The sequence below is a fragment of the Idiotropiscis lumnitzeri genome, chromosome 9 (genome assembly GCF_059441095.1).
Source record: "Idiotropiscis lumnitzeri isolate Australia: NSW breed Sydney's pygmy pipehorse chromosome 9, RoL_Ilum_1.0, whole genome shotgun sequence".
Lineage (NCBI taxonomy): Eukaryota > Metazoa > Chordata > Actinopteri > Syngnathiformes > Syngnathidae > Idiotropiscis > Idiotropiscis lumnitzeri.
In genome coordinates this window covers 15141976-15161048 of record NC_142399.1, presented here as the reverse complement: position 1 = coordinate 15161048, position 19073 = coordinate 15141976, and the positions used below count along the sequence as shown (strand labels likewise).

Genomic DNA, 19073 nt, shown 5'->3' with positions numbered 1-19073 from the left:
TCTTTGTCTTTTGAGCGCATTAAGAGGCTGCAAAATTAGCGAATCATACTATGAATATCTCGAAACCACAGTGCAATGAAAGAAACATTTCATATTTGCCTTGATGTAAAAATAAGTAAAGTATACACCTATATTCTCTGTTCACAATGACCCTGTATTACGGCAAATTACTGTGTTTAATCCCCCACATGGAAACAATAATTATAACATAATCATCACAAAAAAACAAACAACAACGATTAAACGTTAATTTGAAACTCTAAAAATCCCTTAAAATGGGTTGAGTTTGCTTTAATGGACGTCAAGACACGTCATCGTCTCACGTTACCACACTTAACCACTAGATAGAGACATTTCATTACTGTCGCAAACCAAGACGAATAGTTATACCTCAATGAAACTGTACTAACGCTAGTCTGAGGAAACCTCTGAATATCCAGAGAATAATTATGATAGCAAACAAGTACGGTACACGTGCAGTCCCGCATTTTCAAACCCACAAAAAGCACCTCTGTTTGTGGCTTCATATCAAATAAGCACAGTCTAATGATTAAACTGTACTAAAGTTAGTCTGAGGAAACCTCTGAATATCCAGAGAATAATTATGATAGCAAACAAGTACGGTACACGTGCAGTCCCGCATTTTCAAACCCACAAAAAGCACCTCTGTTTGTGGCTTCATATCAAATAAGCACAGTCTCATGATTAAACTGTACTAACGTTAGTCTGAGGAAACCTCTGAATATCCAGAGAATAATTATGATAGCAAACAAGTACGGTACACGGGCAGTCCCGCATTTTCAAACCCACAAAAAGCACCTCTGTTTGCTGCTTCATATCAAATAAGCACAGTCTCAATGCCCCCCCCCCCCAAATTCCAATTAGGTTAAAGTACAAAGAGCAAACTAAAGTTGGGCAAGCAGAGTTAACATGTGTGTTTACTTTTAAAAGGCTAACATTAATGTCATTTACTTAGCTCCTCCTCTTTTAAAAATTTACCCTATGCTCAGCTCAGTCACTCAGAAGAGGACAGTCAGCGGACGAAACGTCCTGACTGAGTGAGAGACCACCTGAGCAAGAATGGAGACATCAAGTGAGAGTCCGAAGAAGAAAAAAGCCGTGGCAGTGGCGGGAGGTGGATTGGTAAGACAAAGTGAAAGTAAATACCCATTGTTTTTCTTGAGCTTCTTTTCGACCAGAGCAATTTTTGTCACACAGTGCTTCAACACTCTTGGTACTTTGTGGGTCAAATTCACCCTCTTCAAGTAAAAGTATCTGCAGATTAATAGGTGTGAACTTATGTAATGACAGTTTTTTATTTTATATGTTTGCAATGAAATGAAAGAATTCAAACAATACCTGGTTCAAATTGAACCAGGAACATTTATAGTGTTCCTGAGAAACAAATGCAACATGAAAGCTGAATAAGCATGCACGAGTTGTATAAAAGCCAACGAATAATTTCCATTTCATTTTTGGCAGTCTGCCAGTGTTGACAACACCCATCTTTTTATTCAGGTTGGTGCACTGAATGCCTGTTTCTTCGCCAAAAGAGGTTTTGATGTGCATGTGTTTGAAACTCGAGATGGTATGATAATTGAATCTCCCTTGACACATAGATCAATACTTCATCTGCTACTATGACAAATGAATTAATTCTCTGAACTTTTGTCCAGATATCCGGCAAGCAAAATACGTAAAGGGGAGAAGTATCAACCTGGCTTTATCTCACAGAGGCCGTCAGTCACTCAAGCATGTCGGAATGGAGGAGAAGGTTTGTTGACACAATTGATTGCTATTGTAGGACATGTAGAACTGTTATGCAGAGACATTAGCATGGCAGTTATTTTATTGGAATCAATTGACCTTTTGTAAAGGTAATTGAATATTCCTATACAGGTAGACAACCAACCATCACACTCATATTCACACCTACTGACAGTTTATTAACCCTAGAGCATGTTTTTTTAAATGTGGGACGACAATACTATGGAAGCATGGGAGAAAATGCAAACTCCACACAAGAGGCCTTGAACTGAGATTTGATCACCTCTTTATTGTGAGCAGGGGCGTAGCCAGAACGTTTTCAGTGGGGTGGCCAGGGTGACACAATACCTGAGTGACAGGTATTTTGTTTGAAATGGCTTTTCTCATAGTGTACTTCTATCTCTTGCACTGATTCACAAGCTAACAGCCAATCAGAGTGATCAATTGTCACTGATAGTCAACATCATTTTGCGTCTTGCGACCGATGGCTCATTCATTGAAATCAGATTTAAAAAGCACAATGACACGAAAGTCTCTTAATTCTTCAGAATTCTAAATGCTGCTTTTTTCCTTATATGTTTGTTCCTGCTTGTGTTATGAGTCTGTGTGCAAGATAGGTTTATGAGTGAAACCATGTATGATAAACACAATGATGATAATGATTTCTCTGCGATGTTCTTTGCGTGCTATGGTGTGAAAAAAAATATTTTGATTGACATTGACTGTAAGAATTGAATATTCTTTACTAATAATTGATTATTTTGAAGTTTGAGTTCAGCTCAATTGTACATTTATGATTTAAATATACAGTTCATCTAAAAACTTGTGAACGAGTATCAAGGGGTCTACGAATATTACATTAAAATGGCAGAAAAATAACACATGTCCAAAAGCCACCCCTCTGGACACCCCGTAGTTCTGCCCCTGATTGTGAGGCACTGTAGATAAGCTTTAGATATGCACACTTTCCCACTGTGCTGCTTATCTTATACAATTAATACAATTTAGATTATACATGTTTTAATCTGCTTTTTCACACAGACACACTCCCATGCCTATTGGTCATTGGTTAAGAATTGATTAATCGATTAATGGACTCAATAATTCCGCACTGTGTTCCGAGCAAGGTGGAGTAGCATTTTTACTTCTGGTTGGCATGGAAACACAAAGGGCTATTTTTGTAGACCGCGCATATGCCGGCGGGGCGCAAATGATTTTCGTACAAGTGTAGGCCTTGCTGCTCCTGTTTGCCAATTTAGTAGACAGGTCTCCGCCAGACTGGCCATTCCTGTACAGTGAGGTTGTGCCTTACGCCCACTCAAGTGACAATGTGGTAAAAGTCGGTCTAAAGTTAGGCCTCGTCAGAGTCAGACCATGGCTAAATTCTGACGTAGCTGGTTGATCTGGTCACAGGCAGACAGATACCGAGCTCCGCGGTCATATTAAAGTTGCCAGTGGTTTAAACCAGCTCCTTTTGTACACCTATTAACCTTGTCTGTTGCCATATTATGGCGAGAACAGTCACAATGCTCCATTCATGCATGGATCGCTGCGATTACACATTGTCTGCACAGAGATGTCCCCATTGAGACTGTCAGTTGCACCACATATAAAGGGAATGAGTGGAGCCGCTGATTTTCACGTTGACTTTAATTAGAGGCAAACGGTCCCACTGTGGCGCAGCATGCCCACTCACAGATCCGCCGGGCTGCGCTTGTCCTCAAAATCATCATCACCAGTCTGACCCACCCATGATGCACAGTTATGCCGGCGGCCGACCAACAAGCTGCATTTACGCCGGTCACAAAAATAGCTAAAAATGTGTTAAAATTCCAAATGTAGTCGATCCTGAACATAGCAGCACATCGCAGTGTTGGATGGAGGAGCTATTACCCCGTCTCTGAAATGTAAAAACATGGTCGTTTCAACCTCAAAAAGTACGGAAACTTAACTTTTGAGTCAGGTTCGCCAAATTGACATATAGGGTTCATAGCTGAAAGGAGAGAACAAACAGCTCTTGCGGAGACAGAAAGGTTAACAAAGTTTATTTGACAACTTTATCTCCCCCCTGTTCCTCGATGCTTTTCACACATTCCCTTTTATAACATCGGGGAATCAGATTACACTTCAAGAAATCAGATTACAGGGTGGTACAGTTCGTCTTCTCAAAAGCTGGTTTGGTCCGGTTTATCATTGGCGTGTCGCCATGGGTCGCAGCTGACTTTGACGTCAACATCCTTTATCAGGACCCAGTTGCTTGCTTCAGACTTCGATGCCAACTTATCAGGGCTCTTCACGATGTTGTTTACTTCGATGCCAACTTATCAGGGCTCTTCACGATGTTGTTTACTTCATCCTCACTTCTGAAGAAGTGCCACCGCCCTGCCAATTGCAGACACCTCTCTGCAGTAGAGATGTCCTCCTGTACCTCCACTCTGACTGTAAACACTCAAGCATAGTCCACTCCACTAATTTGCAACATGATATGTGCACCATGTATTGAAATAAAGTTGCGTCATGGCAAATGTATAATAACCTCCAAATATTATTCTAACAATCTACAAGTTGTAGGGGCGGCACGGTGGCCGACTGGTTATCACGATGGCCTCACAGTGAGAGACAGCATCGGGCGTGGGTTCGATCCCGGCTCCGGCCATCCTGTGTTGGAGTTTGCATGTTCTCCCCGTGCCTGCGTGGGTTTCCTCCGGGTACTCCGGTTTCCTCCCACATTCCAAAAACATGCATGGCAGGCCGATTGAATACTCTAAATTGCCCCTAAGTATGAGTGTGAGCGCGGATGGTTGCTCATCTCTGTGTGCTCTGCAATTGGCTGGCAACCAGTTCAAGGTGTCCCCCGCCTACTGCCCGAAGATAGCTGGGATAGGCTCCAGCACCCCCCGCGACCCTAGTGAGGAGAAGCGGTACAGAAGATGGATGGATGGATGGATACAAGTTGTAGGCTACAATGTGTAATAACCTGGTTATTACAGATTTCACGACAGAGGTTATATCTCAGTCTGATGACCTCCTATTAACTTGTAACATATTGACAATGGAAACTGTTATGCTATATGCTGTTTCTACCAGAAATGCTGAGTGTTGTCATGCATGAAGTCAATTGATTTTATAGAATTTTTGGAAGAATAAATTCAGGAATGTCTTGAAACAACTGAGGTATCAACATCAGATACATGAAGATATTAAATAGCTTCTAAAGACCTCTGCTATGTTACATCTACTGCCAGCAGCATGTTAATATTGCTAACGCATCATTGGCACTGCAACAGGAAGATTCCATTTATTTCAGGGAAAAATATATATATATATTCAAAGCTACGTGGTGCTGTCTGATAAAAATGCATGCCCTTTAAACCTAATAATTGCATTTTACATTACTGGCAGTGAGATATATTTTGCCCCGCTCCTCTTTGCAGAATTGTTTTAACAAAGCAACACAGGAGGGCTTTTGAGTATAAACAGTGTTTTTAAGGTTATAGCATTTCAGCCAGATTCATGTTTAGGCTTTGACAACTTCAAAGCCATTTAGAAGTTGACTTACTGTGTTTTGCATCGTTGTCTTGCTATAGAACCAGAGTGTGATTCAGCTCGAGGTCACAAATTCATGGCAGAATATTCTCCATCAAGATTTTGTTTTCGAGAGCAGAATTCATGGTTGCATCAACCACAGCGAGTTGTCCATATCCAAGTCCTGAAGAAGCAAAGCACCCCCTGACCATTACACAATCACCATCGTGTTTAAGTGCTGATATAATGTTATTTTGCAGAACTGCTTTGTTTCATCAGTCCATAAATTCTCCCCAAATTCTTGGAAATCATTTAGCTGATTTTATTTGTTTGTTTGTTTTTTGCTAAAAAAATAAGCGGAGTCTTTTTTCATTTTGGTCAACTGTGGTTTCCACCTTGGAACTCTTGTCATGGATGTCATTTTAGCCCTGACACCTAATTGTTTAGTCATAAACACTGACCTTAACTGAAGTGAGGTAGGCTTGCAGTTTTTTAGATGTTGTCCGAGGTTCATTTGTTACCTCCTAAATGAATCGTGACTGTGTTCTTTGTGTTGTTTGTAAGGTGGTTGTTCATCACTGTTTCATGTTTGTGGCTCTACAAAATCCATTTGCAGATAATGCCTCTCGCCACGATTTGCAAGAGTCCTAATGCTTTTCGAATGGCTTTCTAACCCCCTTTCAGACAGACAGACAGTCAGTTACTTTATTTCTCATCTGTCCTTGACTTTCTTTGGACCATGGCATTTTGATGCAGACATTTTTTTTTTGTCTTTTGGCCAACTTTATTTTGTCAAACAGGTTTTATTTCCTGATTTTAACAGCGGGCAAGTACTTTTTCACACAGGGCCAGACAGCTTTGAATAGTTTTGTAAATGAAAAAAATGATATAAAATTCATTTTATGTTTAGTTTGGTTATCTTTGTGTGTATGTTTGTTGACATGTGTTGCTTTGTCTTTTAGATTGTCTCCCAGGGAATTCCCATGCATGCAAGAATGATCCATTCACTAAATGGTGTGCAATCTCCAATTCCATATGGCAAAAAGGGCCAGGTGAGCCTTTACATTTTACTCTTTTCATCCGGGTTCTGCTTTGACACATTTTCTTCAAATATAGAGAATCTTGAGGCAAATCATTTATCCTGCGGTCTATATTCACAACACGCTAATCAAATTGATGATGCTGATGTTTGCATATTCATTTGTGTATTATTAAATTAATCAAATACTGCTGGGTTAATCACACAAGCCTCATTCGCTGTGTGGTATCCATTGTTGATTGTTACCACTGAATTCATGAACTGCGACAGTTTGAAGATCAAAAATTTAATTTTGTACATGTACCAAGATAAGCATGTTTACTCCACTCTGCCATCGTTATACTTGTTCAGAATTTAAAATAATTACATTTCACTTGTCTTTCTAAAATTTTCTATGTCACTGAGGACAAATATATTGAAATGATCATTAATATGTGGAGCCCAGAGGCATCTGTTTTTCTATTTCCAGTTAACAGTATGCTGCCTATTTGTGGAGCTGTAGCTGCAGAATTTCACAATAATGAGACTTTTTTTTTCACTTCAGTACATCCTCTCAGTAGACCGAGCCAATCTGAACAAAGAGCTGCTAACAGGTAAGACCATCATCTGCCTTTCCGTGGTTCTGCCAGAATAACTCAATGCATGAACTGAGCAGAGAAATGTGACAAGACTGCAGTCCAAATGACCAATATAAGGTAGCGCTTTAATTTCAAAGTGGAATTAAACAAAATTTGTGAACCCCTTGTGAAACATCTTGTATAGTGGTTGATTAAACTTTTGACATTATTCCGGATGCTACAACCATCCATTCTCTATACCGCCTCTCCTCACAATTGTCGCAGTTAGTCCAGCAGACTTTGGGTGAGAGGTGGGTACACACTGAATTGGTTGCCAGCTAATCATGGGCCGCAAACAGCCATTCACATTCATACCTACGAAAAATGCACCAGAGAATGTTCACACAGTCAACATGCAAACCCAACACAGGAACACTGTAGCCTGGATTTGAATCCACAACCTCTGTACTCTTAGGCAGCTACGCTAACCAGTCAACCAGCCGCCCAGTATGCTATAGTTTACAGAAGAATAATTCATACCTATAACAAAATGTACAGAACCGTACTTTTAAGGCTTGTTATTGGGTGATTTGGTTTGGTATGACTCTTTTACAGCTATCAGCATGCTGTATATACTGTATTTTCCAGACTATAAGAAGCACCCACATATAAGCCGCAGCAACTCTTTTTCGGGGAAAACAAAAACATTATATACAAGCCGCACCAGGCTATAAACCGCAGTTTTCTATATTGAAAAAAAATGTGTTTATTGCATGTACAGAACATTTTTTTTACTGTGAATGCACATAAAGAACTGATTCTTAAAACAGTGCCTTTCAACACAGCAACTACTTTGCTGATTAAAACAAAACTGACCCAAGGGAAAAAAATTTAAACAATCTAAAAGGATTTATTTAGCGTATTTTCTGAACTTCAGAGCGCCCCTACCGGTGAAAGAAAAATCGACAGAAAAGCCGCACTGTTGTATTAGCCGCATGGAAAATACGGTATTTATTTGGGCCTTTAAACTTGACAGGCTTTTTATTAATGTATTCATTTTATGAATGTCGTGCCTTGGTTTCCGCTGTGAGATAATGTGTGGCAACATGGGTTTGTCTTTTAATTAAACTTGAACTGATCAGGATAAATCAGACTCCTGCAAAGGAAACAAACATGTCTAAACCAATAAAGATAAAGATAAAGATGTCCTTTATTAGTCCCACAATGGGGAAATTTGAGGTGTTACAGCAACAAAGATATAGATCACACAGAGTCGGCGGCGTAATGTAGCCGTTAATGTATAACATTAGCAGCAGACATTCAGAAAAAGCATGCAAATATACACAGTATAAACGTATCTAGTGTAAGGAAACACTCCTAATGCCTGTCCATTATACAGAGGGGGAAACGCTGTAATGATAAAAACTACTGAATGATTGAAAATACTGCAATGATAAAAATATTGCAATGATAAAAGTACTGTAATGGTAAGAGTACTGAAATGATAGAAAAGTACTACAATGATAGAAAATACTGCAATGATAAAAGTACTGTAATGGTAAAAAGTACTGCAATGATAAAATATACTGCAATGGTAAAAGTACTGTAGTAGTAAAAGTACTCCAACGATAGAAAAATACTGCAATGATAAAAGTACTGTAATAGTGAACGTCCTGCAATGGTCGAAATACTGCAGTGATAGAAGTACTGTTATAAGAATACTGTAATGGTAAACAAAATACATCATTGGTCAATATTTAAGTACACCATTGGCTGAAAGTACAGTAGTAGTATATATTGCATCCTAGGACTGCACAATTGCACTAATGCCCTCCCGTTTGTAGGCCTGACCCAATGTTCTTGTTAATAACTCTGACAGCAGTCGGCAGGAAGGAGCGGCGAAATCTCTCTTTGGTACAGCGAGGGTGTAACAGTCTATCACTGAAGGAGCTGTGGAGTGTTCTCAGAATGCCATTGAGTGGGTGGGCTGGGTTGTCCAGCATTGATGACAGTTTTGCCGTCATCCTCCTGCCCCCCACTGAGTCCACAGAGTCCAGGGAGCAGCCCAGGACAGAGCTGGCCCTCCTCACTAGTTTGTCCAGTCTCTTTTTGTCCCCGCCCGAGATGCCTCCTGCCCAGGAGACCACTCCATAGAAGATGACTGATGAAACCAGCGAGTCATAGAAGTTCCTGAGGAGTGTTCCCCGAGCGCCAAATGACCTCAGCCTCCTGAGTCGGAAGAGTCTGCTCTGACCCTTCCTATAGAGAGCGTTTGTGTTGTCGCTCCAGTCCAGTTTATTGTTCAGATGAACACCCAGGTACTTGTAAGTTGAGACCCTCTCAACGTCTGTTCCCTGGATATTCACTGGTGCAGGTGGAGAGTGCCGACGCTTGCGGAAATCCACCACCAGCTCTTTGGATTTCCCAGCGTTGATTTGGAGGCGGTTTTGCTGACACCAGTCCACGAACCCCTGCGTAACCCCTCTGTACTCCCGATCGTCACCGTCAGTGATGAGGCCGACAATCGCAGAGTCATCAGAAAACTTCTGCAGGTGACAGGTTGTGGAATTGTATTTGTAGTCCGTGGTGTAGAGAGTGAACAGGAAGGGAGCCAGAACAGTTCCCTGCGGCGCTCCCGTGCTGCAGAGGAGCACGTCAGACACACATAGTTTGCACATTAACAAATCCACTGGAAGTATACTGCTGTGTGCTATGTGTGTGTGTGTTTTTTTTTTACGAGCTTAAAAGGAATCAGCTTGGGTGAAATTCCTTTTCTGCAGGAGAATGTCCCAAAACATTTTAGGTCATATAAAAATGCTCCCAGAGTTGGACGGATAGAATAAAATCACATGCAACAGTTATGCCATGCAAACAAACAAAAAAACAAAACATTTTACTCCAACAGAGGCTGAGACCTATGCAAACACCAAGTTGAACTTTGACCACAAACTACAGGACTGGAGTGCTGAATCAGGGCTAATGACCTTTATCAGGTAACTTTTTATATCACTGAACACAGGTGGGTACACACACATGACCAGAGGCACGCAATACTTCCATGCATAATATATTATGCTCATTTGGCTTCTTTGTTGTAACTCTGGTTTTATTGATCATGCTTTGTGTTTCTGCATGTGGCCTTGCATGTTTACTATCGAGAGTGTGGTAATCATTCAGCAGGTTTTGAACCGTTTGACTTTTAGCAACCTTCTAATTGCTTGTTTTGGAGATAAATGCAAAACACAATTTACAACCTAATTAACAGTCAAACACCACAAGGTCTTTTTACTCAAGGGAATTGCAGTGAACACAACACCGGAGGGCAACACATCTAATTGATTCAAAGAATTTAATTCATCCTTCTACATCCTGTTGTGGGCTCATTTTTATTTGTTGATTTAATGTCTGGTGGCCAATAATGTAGTCAGTTGAATGAGTCATGAGTGAATGCATTTTGATCAGGTTCTACACTGAAGCAAATGTGTAAAGTGCATTATAAAAATCACACACCTCTCACATCTAGCCACACTGGGCTCACTTTACATCCTCAACAGTGAAAGCTAATTTGTTGTCTTCAGCTTGTATAATTCCATATACAAGAGCCTCTTTCCCTCCATGATGGCATGATAGGATATGATAATGGATCATTGGAAGTAGATGAAATAGTTACAAATGACTTCTTTGTATATAAAAATGATGCCTTTATCACTGAACTCTAAATATAATCTTTTTATTACCGTATATACTCTGCTTTTACCATTGAAGGAAACCATGACATCCTCAATGTTCATCTTCTTAATTGATTAGAAATAAAGTGCATTTTCACAATTTTCTACACAGTGATATTTGAAATGTTGAGAAACAGCTTGCCTACACAACGATAAGATAATTACTATTTGTAAATCTATTATACAATTCGTGGTGTGGCAAAACACATAAATGATTCATTGAAACAGTTTGTACTGCATGTATAATGTACATGTACTTAAATAAATGGTTAAAAACAAGTAATTCCTCAAGATCAAATGCAAATGTGTTGTCCTAAAAAGTTAAATACAACTGACTTGCACTTTGACACTGCTCATGTTGTGTACCACTGCAAGAGCAGGGGTCTCCAAGCTTTTTCTTTCAAGGGCTTCATACTGAAAAATGTAAGGAAGCAAGAGCCACTTTGGCATTCAATACCTTTGATTTAGTTAACATCTTGAAAAGAATCGATCAATGTGGCTAAATCTATGAGAAGAATGAGTTAATATTGCTTTTGTATACAACATAAAGTATACAGTGGTACCTTAAGATCTCAATGACCTGACTTACAGACCTTTAAAGATATGAGTAAAAAATTATAGGATAGTGTCATTGCGCTGCTGTTGCCTTTACAGTTTTTACATGCAAAAGGAAAAACGAACGGCTTTTATTGGAATTGATTGAATGCTTGAAATGCATTTCTCTCACCTATTAGATGTGCTGATAAGATATTGCCCAATTATGTCTGTATGTGAAATATCAATCAATCAATCAATACTTCTTGTTACAGGCATATATTCTTTATCCTCTGAAAAAATTATTAATATTAGTGCATCTTACTGAGTTCCAGTCGTGTACTTCATTTGTGTCTGCATGACTCTATCATACTGCCTCTCTGTGGCCGAGGCAGGCACACGAGTAGTTGCATCATATTGAATTACAATACATTACAATACAATAAAATGTTATTTATGTAGCGCATTTCACAACAGCTGGAGCTGTAACTAAGCGCTTTCCATATGGTGTCATATCAATTAGCGGGTAATTGGAACACAAATTAAAACACATGAAATCATTTACAATAGTGAACAAACTGTTTAATTCTTTACATGTGTTAAAATATGTTGTAATATGTAATATTTTTGTTTTTATAAAGTACAAAATGTTACATTTATTTATTTATTTATTTATTTTTCTGAGGAGACAGGAACAGATGAATGTAATTTCCATTCATTTCCCGGGGGAAAAATTATTTGAAATGTGAATGTTTTGAGTTACAAGTGTGCTCACGAATCAAATGACTGTAATCGTTTATCTCAAAGCACCATTGTATTAAAATGCCGGCAAAGGACTCTGGCTACATTTGATGTTAATGCCAGTAAACTGTTTGGCGTGGGCCACTAAAAAACAGGCTACAGGCCACAAACGGTCTCCAGATTATAGTTTGCCAACCACTGCATTAAAGAGATACCACACTCTAATAATCACAGATTTAAACTATTTAAGTATGATACATTTACAGACAAAAATAAATAAATCTGAAATTAAGACAGCGGCAAATACTTTTTCACTGCGCACCATTGGCACCTTACACATGCTAATGAGGTCCAACACAAGAGCTCGATGAAAACATCTGCTTCTATGAAAGTATTAATGAATACATTTGAGCTATTAATTTATACTATTGGGGTTTCAGTGGAGCTGCATTGTATCATACTGGGATATGTGGCAATTTAAACGAAGCAGTCTCATCTGGATTAGATTTAGATAGATTGTTAGAGTCTTGCATTGAATCTCATTAGATGATACAGGTGTACATAATGAAGTGACTGATGTGCATCTGTGTGTGAGGGTTTCCACGGTTTCGTGTGCTTTTCAGGCCGGACGGATCCAGAAAGCAGATAGAAGCAGACCTCATTGTGGGTTGTGATGGTGCCTTTTCAGCTGTACGCAAGCAATTCCTCCGTCAAAGCCGCTTTAACTACAGTCAGACTTACATCCCCCATGGCTACATGGAGCTCACCATGCCGCCTGTGAATGGAGAGGTCAGTTGTGCTTCCAGTGCAATCATCAAACTTTTCAGACTCAAATGTATTCATGTCCATCCGCAGTTTGCCATGAAGGCCAATTATCTCCATATTTGGCCCCGGAACACTTTCATGATGATTGCGCTCCCCAATTTGGTAAGTGGGATTTGTGTTCTTCTCCTTGGTGTGGATGTATGATTAAAAATATTATTACATGACATTATTTGCATACACATAATCAGGATAATCAGTTCAGAAACCTTCAAGTGATGATTGACCCTTTATGATGCACTGGTTGAATAACATCATTTGCCATTATGGACTTAATAAGAGGGAACGTTATCTTACAAAATGTCAGGCACTTTGTGGTTTAACCTACTTTTTACACAACAGTGTTATCCTACATGTTATATCTCAGCCCCCACCCCCCACCCCTCCCATTAAAACCTTTCTCTGTCTCTCCAGTCCTTTGTAATCCTGAAATGATTTTTCTGCATGGCTGTGTCAGAAACTGCTCCTTTACTATCTCGAGGGAGACAAGGTTAAAGCAGCAGACTAAAAAGTGCATCTGCGCTGTCACTCACTGTCCTTAGCACCTAGAACGTCTTTGTGGATACATGCTTACAGAGACAGTCAGTCCTGACAGGGAAGAACTTCACTGATGGCAAAAAATGCAAAAACTGTGAAAACGGCAGCCATTACTTAGACTGGGTGCGATTATCAAATTCAAACTGACTAATTCAATTTGCAGTTACAGTACATGGATCAGAGCCATGTGTTTTACCTTACAACAAAATATACAGGATGTGGTGTGAATTTATGCAAATGATGAGGCACTTCAGTACTTCCTTTCCATTTCGTGTTTCATCATCTGATTCCAGAAAGAACGGAGTTGAATTTTAAGTGTCATGTACTGCTAATTAGTACTGCCAGTATTGCTGTTTTTCAGAGCTGAATTTTAGGCCGAATCAGGACTGTGACTACAATTTAGGAATGTAAATACTGTGAGACTAAAATGTCACTCAATCGAGTGCTGACGACTAGGCGATGAAAAAAAAAAATTATTTTTCATTTTTTTAACAGTTTTTTTTTAACACTTCTTCCTTGGCGGGGGAAAGAATTACAGCCAAACAGTAAAGTGCAAATACATTTTCTGTGGTTTGTGGATTAGGGGTGTTAATTTACCACAATGTATTTACTTAACACTGTTAAATGTATGCGCAATAGGGGTTGATCGACTAAATACATTTTGTAGTCAAATTTAATGTGATAAAAGTTGAGTCCAGGTTGATTAATCAATGACGTCAATGAGATATTTTTTCGACACTACAGCGATCCGCAAGCTGTTTTGTGGTACTAACCAACTTCACATAGTTTGATTGAACACCATAAAAACAAATAAAGTTGAAATAATACAGCCATCCATCCATTATCTGTACTGCTTCTCCTCACAAGGGTAGTCGAAATAATGGTTTAAAAATACAACTAACCATCACTCTGAATCTACAAACCCCATGTAAAATGTGAATAAAAACAGAATGATTGTGTTTCCTTTTGAACCTAAATATTCAATAGATTAAACTACAAAGACAGCATTGTTATGTTTGAACTGATTAAGTTGTTATTTTTTTAATGAAAATAATAATAATAATAAAGAATAGACGTCAAGTGACTCTCATGATAGGGTATAAAAGGAGCATCTATGAAATGTACAAGACCCGCACATAACTCAGGCGGTTGTACCACTACACCATCAGTGACTCCTACCATATAGTATAATATAACTTAATATTTGAAATAGTTTTGTATCAATTTTCACTTTTGGAATGTCTCTGTGTCGCATCTATGTTATTTAACTCAATCACTAGTAGGCCAGGTGAAAAGAATGCAGTTTTTGACGTCTATATCCGTCAATGGCAGTGAATGAGTTATTTGCAATTTTTGACATCTGTGCATTTGGGTTGTTTCATGCGTTTCGTCAGTATCGATGCAGCCATACTGGATAAAAGAGAGTTTAGTATTCTCTCCTGAATGAGAATCATCTCATAATGCCTCTCCCTGAATGAAAATATCTGTAATCCTTATGAATCTCCTTTATTCTTTATAGGACAAGACTTTTACTTGCACTCTCTTCATGCCCTTTGAAGAATTTGAGAAGATCACCACAGGAGACGAAGTCATTGAGTTCTTCCGAAAATACTTTCCCGACGCCATACCATTAATAGGAGTGTAAGCGACTTGCTCTTCACCTTCACCCTTTGCTCACTCTTTCCTCCCTGACTTTACCATTTCATCCTCCTTTGCTTGTCTTCCCATCCGACCAAGCCATGTCATCCTCAGAATATTTCCATCTCATCAACTCCATCCAGACAAACTAAGTCTGTCAAGTGTGAAATTGAAGTCTGACTCTTACATGTCTTTGTGCTAGCCGCTTTTAATTGAAGTTGAAGCATTTGTTGTGGCTGACAGACGGAGAGCACGTAAGCATGAGCTCCATCAAGGCTCCAGGCTTTCTCTAAGTCCTTGACTTCATTTGGCGCATGGGCAGCATACAACTGAATGTGTGATTTAGTTCCCCTTTAACTCCACAAACTCTTGCTTCAGCTTACTCAGATGGAATGACGATGCAGTAAAAAGCAAGTACTGTACAACCCATGTGTGCATTGTTAACAAGAATGGAGCTGTCCAAACAAAACGAGTAAATAAATAACACGAGTCCAATAATATTTTTTTCACATTTATGTTTCCCAGCGATGCTCTCAAAAGAGATTATTTTCGATTGCCAGCCCAGGCCATGGTGTCTATCAAGTGCTCCCCATATCACATTGGAGACAAATGCGTCATTATGGGCGACGCCGCGCATGCAGTGGTGCCTTTCTACGGACAGGGGATGAACGCTGTAAGTAACACCAAGGGAATTAACAAATATAAGCAAAGAAATACAAATATGGATTTGTTCATCCATTTATGTTTCGCAGGGGTTTGAGGATTGCATTGTCTTTGATGAAATAATGGAGCAGTTCAATGAAGATTTCAGTAAGTGCATGTGATTTGGACAGTGGTTTTTGATCAGTCCCCAAAAAGTGTTTTACTTCTGCTTTGTACACAGGTTCTGTACTGCCTGAGTATTCCCGAGTACGGGTTCCGGATGACCATGCTATCGCAGATCTGGCCATGTATAATTACATCGAAGTAAGACATGTTCATTTCATGTGTTCAGTGTGATCTCGTCCTTTAAAATGCAACAGAATAGCAACTTAAGAGGTGTTAAAACATGACCTTGTCAAATGGTGAATAGGGGTTGTGACTGGATGAAGAGAGGTGTAAGAATAGTCAGATATTTATTGACACCACTGATACTGCCAAGGATCCCAGGCAGCCTGTGGAGCGTATCCCCGCTGGCACTACTTAATAATAGAGCAATCAACACCTCCGTGAGTTGCCGTATGATACCGAATAACCCCTGGTTTCTTAAAATTAAAACAAAATTCATTAGGCTTTTCATAATCAAGTCTTGAACTCTGTATGTTGCATTTTGAAGCATTATATTATATATATATATATATATATATATATATATGTATGTATGTAAAACTACAGTATGTATCAAAATATGTAGTCACTATCAAGATTTATTACAAAGTAACTTCTTTTATGAAATACATTGTGTATTATAATATTCTGTTTTCATCTGAGTAAACAGCAGATGTTGCTAAATTGGATCAGAAGTACGGTAATGAATGCGATGACTCTGTATGCTAATTCATGCAATGCATATCTGATAGGAAGACTGCAAATGATGTAAAATTCAGATGAGAAGCGTAATAATGATAGCAACTGTCTCGAATATTATGAACTTGATGGGCACAAAATATTAAGGAGACCAAACATCAATGAGAATTAAAAACTGAAATAAGCCTTATCTCATTTTATACAATTTTGATCCGCTCGTTCAAAATTTATGGAGTCAGATTTTTGAAAAATGACAATATATCGTACCTTAATAATCTGATTCATTCAAATAACTTGGAAATTTAATATGCTTTCGCTGCGGTATTTATTTACAAACCCGCTTGCTGTTTGGTTTGCAGATGCGAGCGCATGTCAACTCCAAATGGTTCCTTTTCCGAAAGCATGTTGATAACATCCTCCACTTCTTTATGCCAAAGACAGTCATCCCACTTTACACGATGGCAAGTACAAAATATACAGAATCGGTTGCAATTTTACGTGCATTTTCCATTCAAAACCAAATAATCCATATTCCTTAACGCAATCAGGTGACATTCACAAGAACACGGTACCATGAAGCTGTGAATCGCTGGCACTGGCAAGACAAAGTAAGTCCCCGAACTCCATATATCCTCATGTTATGGCACCCGCTAATAGACTCTGCACCTCAATTAAGCGTCGTAGTGACACTTAAAGTGACAAAAATAAGTGTTTCACGTCAAATGGACGTGCTCGATTAGGCACAAATAATCACATAGGTGACTTGAGCAAGGCCGTTATGTCGCTGTGACCTTTCCCTCCTATCTAGCTGCACTCTAGTTGGAACCATTTTTAGAGTCACATGGGCTTGGCAGAGTTGCCCTCGTGCGTGGGTGTGGCTCAGGGAGTATAAGGAATGGGAACCTCAGCAGCTTTGATTACCTTTATTGTAAAAATAAATAAAATGAAATTCTGCCACGTAGTACATTTGTGTTGAGTACACCGCACCCTGGTTCACCTCTGGTGTGTAGCTGCACGTCACTGAATTAAGCTAAGAACAAAACTGTGGCTGTGTTTGGACTGTGAAAATGCCTGTAAACAATAAAGACAAACATCATCCTCTGCCAATGCTTTTTTCCCCCCTCCCATTCTGTTGTGCTCCCGACTGGCACACATAGCAACATGGGTCACGTAATTGAGTAAATAAATACAATTGAACACATGAACAGGATATGCGGTGTTGAAGATGATACACGACACTCTTTAAGGAAATTCAGTATTTTATATCAACACCTTGAGATGGGAAGAGTGTGTGTGTATTTGAGTATTTTTATTCATTTCTTCAAACATCTTGGCAATCAGCACAGGAAACACTTTGTGAACTGTTTGAGCTCACCCTTACTGATGGATTGTAAGCCAATAGATGGAGTAGGGATATATCCGCCTTTTTGTAAACTGTTTGATCTCGTAGGGATGTGGGAAAAGGAGTCAATGACTTAAGTGTTGCGATGGAGCAAAATAACCCGAATCCACAGTCCAGTGTGGCTACACTGCGTTATCTAAGGGGTATTGCGATTCCTAAAAACACTCAATTGTCAAAGTGTTAGCTATCAGAATCAGTTTTTACAGAGACAGTAATAGTTTGTTTGGATTATTTGAAAGTGGTATTCATATAACTATATATTTTTCATTGGTGTTTGCTGTTTGTAGTGACGTGTACGGGGCATTATTCGGAGGGGAAGAATGGGAAAACTTTCTGGTGGAGCGGCCCTGTAAACATCCCCATCACCACCTGCTCCCTGCCATCCACACCTTAGTTAAAAATAAATAAATAAATATGTTAAGTAACTGTCTGCAAACTAAATCTTTATTGGATTGGAAATGTAAAATTCAGGAATAGTCAAAAGGTATCACACCATTTCCATTAAATGGATTTAATGGCATTCAAAATGTAAATATTGTACTGCTAATATTTTTAATAATTGATTTCTTTCACAGGTGATAAATCGTGGCCTGTGTTTTGCTGCTACAGGAGCAATGTTGGGAGGCTCATTGCTGCTGATTAAAAATCCCACATGCATCAAGAAGCTCAGCATCCCCACTGAGAAAATGTGGAACAAGCTTGCAGCATTTGGGACCTCCTAAATACTTGGCATCAGCTCTCATGTCTGACTGCGAGAATTCGAACCTCACTCACAGTGATGAAATGGAAGGAATTAAATATCGTTCTGGAAGACATAATGTCATAAATCATGCTCAATTAAATTCATTATTGTATTTCATTACGTGAAAGTGGCATTGATTAGCGCCCAGCAATCCACATTGTAGGATTAGATGAATTGAATATTTAAACATATATATATATCAAATCATCAATCAAATACCACAACATCTCTTTTGCGACGTGCTGATTGATCAGATACGCTATGAATATAAACGCAGGTGGAAAAAAATTCAATGGCTGCAGCTCACATCGGCACAAAAACAATTCATATGCCCACAACTAAGAGGCTTTCAAATAGCCTTGGAAATCAATTCATCAACCTTTTCACAGCATTCAACCCAGGAGGTTATGTAAGGAACCGCAGACACTTTGAGGTCCAATTCTTCTCTTATCTAGTTCACAGTCCTCCTCATACGGTACATATTGTATAATTCAGCCATTTTCAACAGTGACAGCCCTTTTCACACTCGAGAGCT

The 19073-nt window shown here is 39.2% G+C and overlaps 1 protein-coding gene across 1 annotated transcript; it reads left to right on the top strand.

Annotated features, from left to right (window-relative positions):
• Window positions 1-991: 991 nt before the first annotated feature.
• kmo (kynurenine 3-monooxygenase) lies at window positions 992-18655 on the top strand. The gene is made up of 15 exons (XM_088304478.1): window positions 992-1143; window positions 1519-1588; window positions 1677-1774; window positions 6255-6344; window positions 6876-6924; window positions 9794-9881; window positions 12515-12680; window positions 12747-12818; window positions 14770-14891; window positions 15414-15561; window positions 15641-15698; window positions 15772-15854; window positions 16754-16855; window positions 16943-17002; window positions 18372-18655. The coding sequence occupies exons 1-15, from the start codon at window positions 1081-1083 to the stop codon at window positions 18516-18518; spliced, it is 1416 nt and encodes a 471-aa protein (XP_088160604.1). The 5' UTR covers window positions 992-1080; the 3' UTR covers window positions 18519-18655.
• The last annotated feature ends 418 nt before the right edge of the window (window positions 18656-19073 follow it).

Bases quoted from the DNA above. Each gene is read 5' to 3' on its own strand.
- kmo (XM_088304478.1), top strand. From the start codon at position 1,081: ATGGAGACATCAAGTGAGAGTCCGAAGAAGAAAAAAGCCGTGGCAGTG. The intron at 1,144-1,518 runs GTAAGACAAAGT...CTTTTTATTCAG, and splicing joins CAGTGGCGGGAGGTGGATTG to GTTGGTGCACTGAATGCCTG. The intron at 6,925-9,793 runs GTAAGACCATCA...TTACTCCAACAG, and splicing joins GAACAAAGAGCTGCTAACAG to AGGCTGAGACCTATGCAAAC.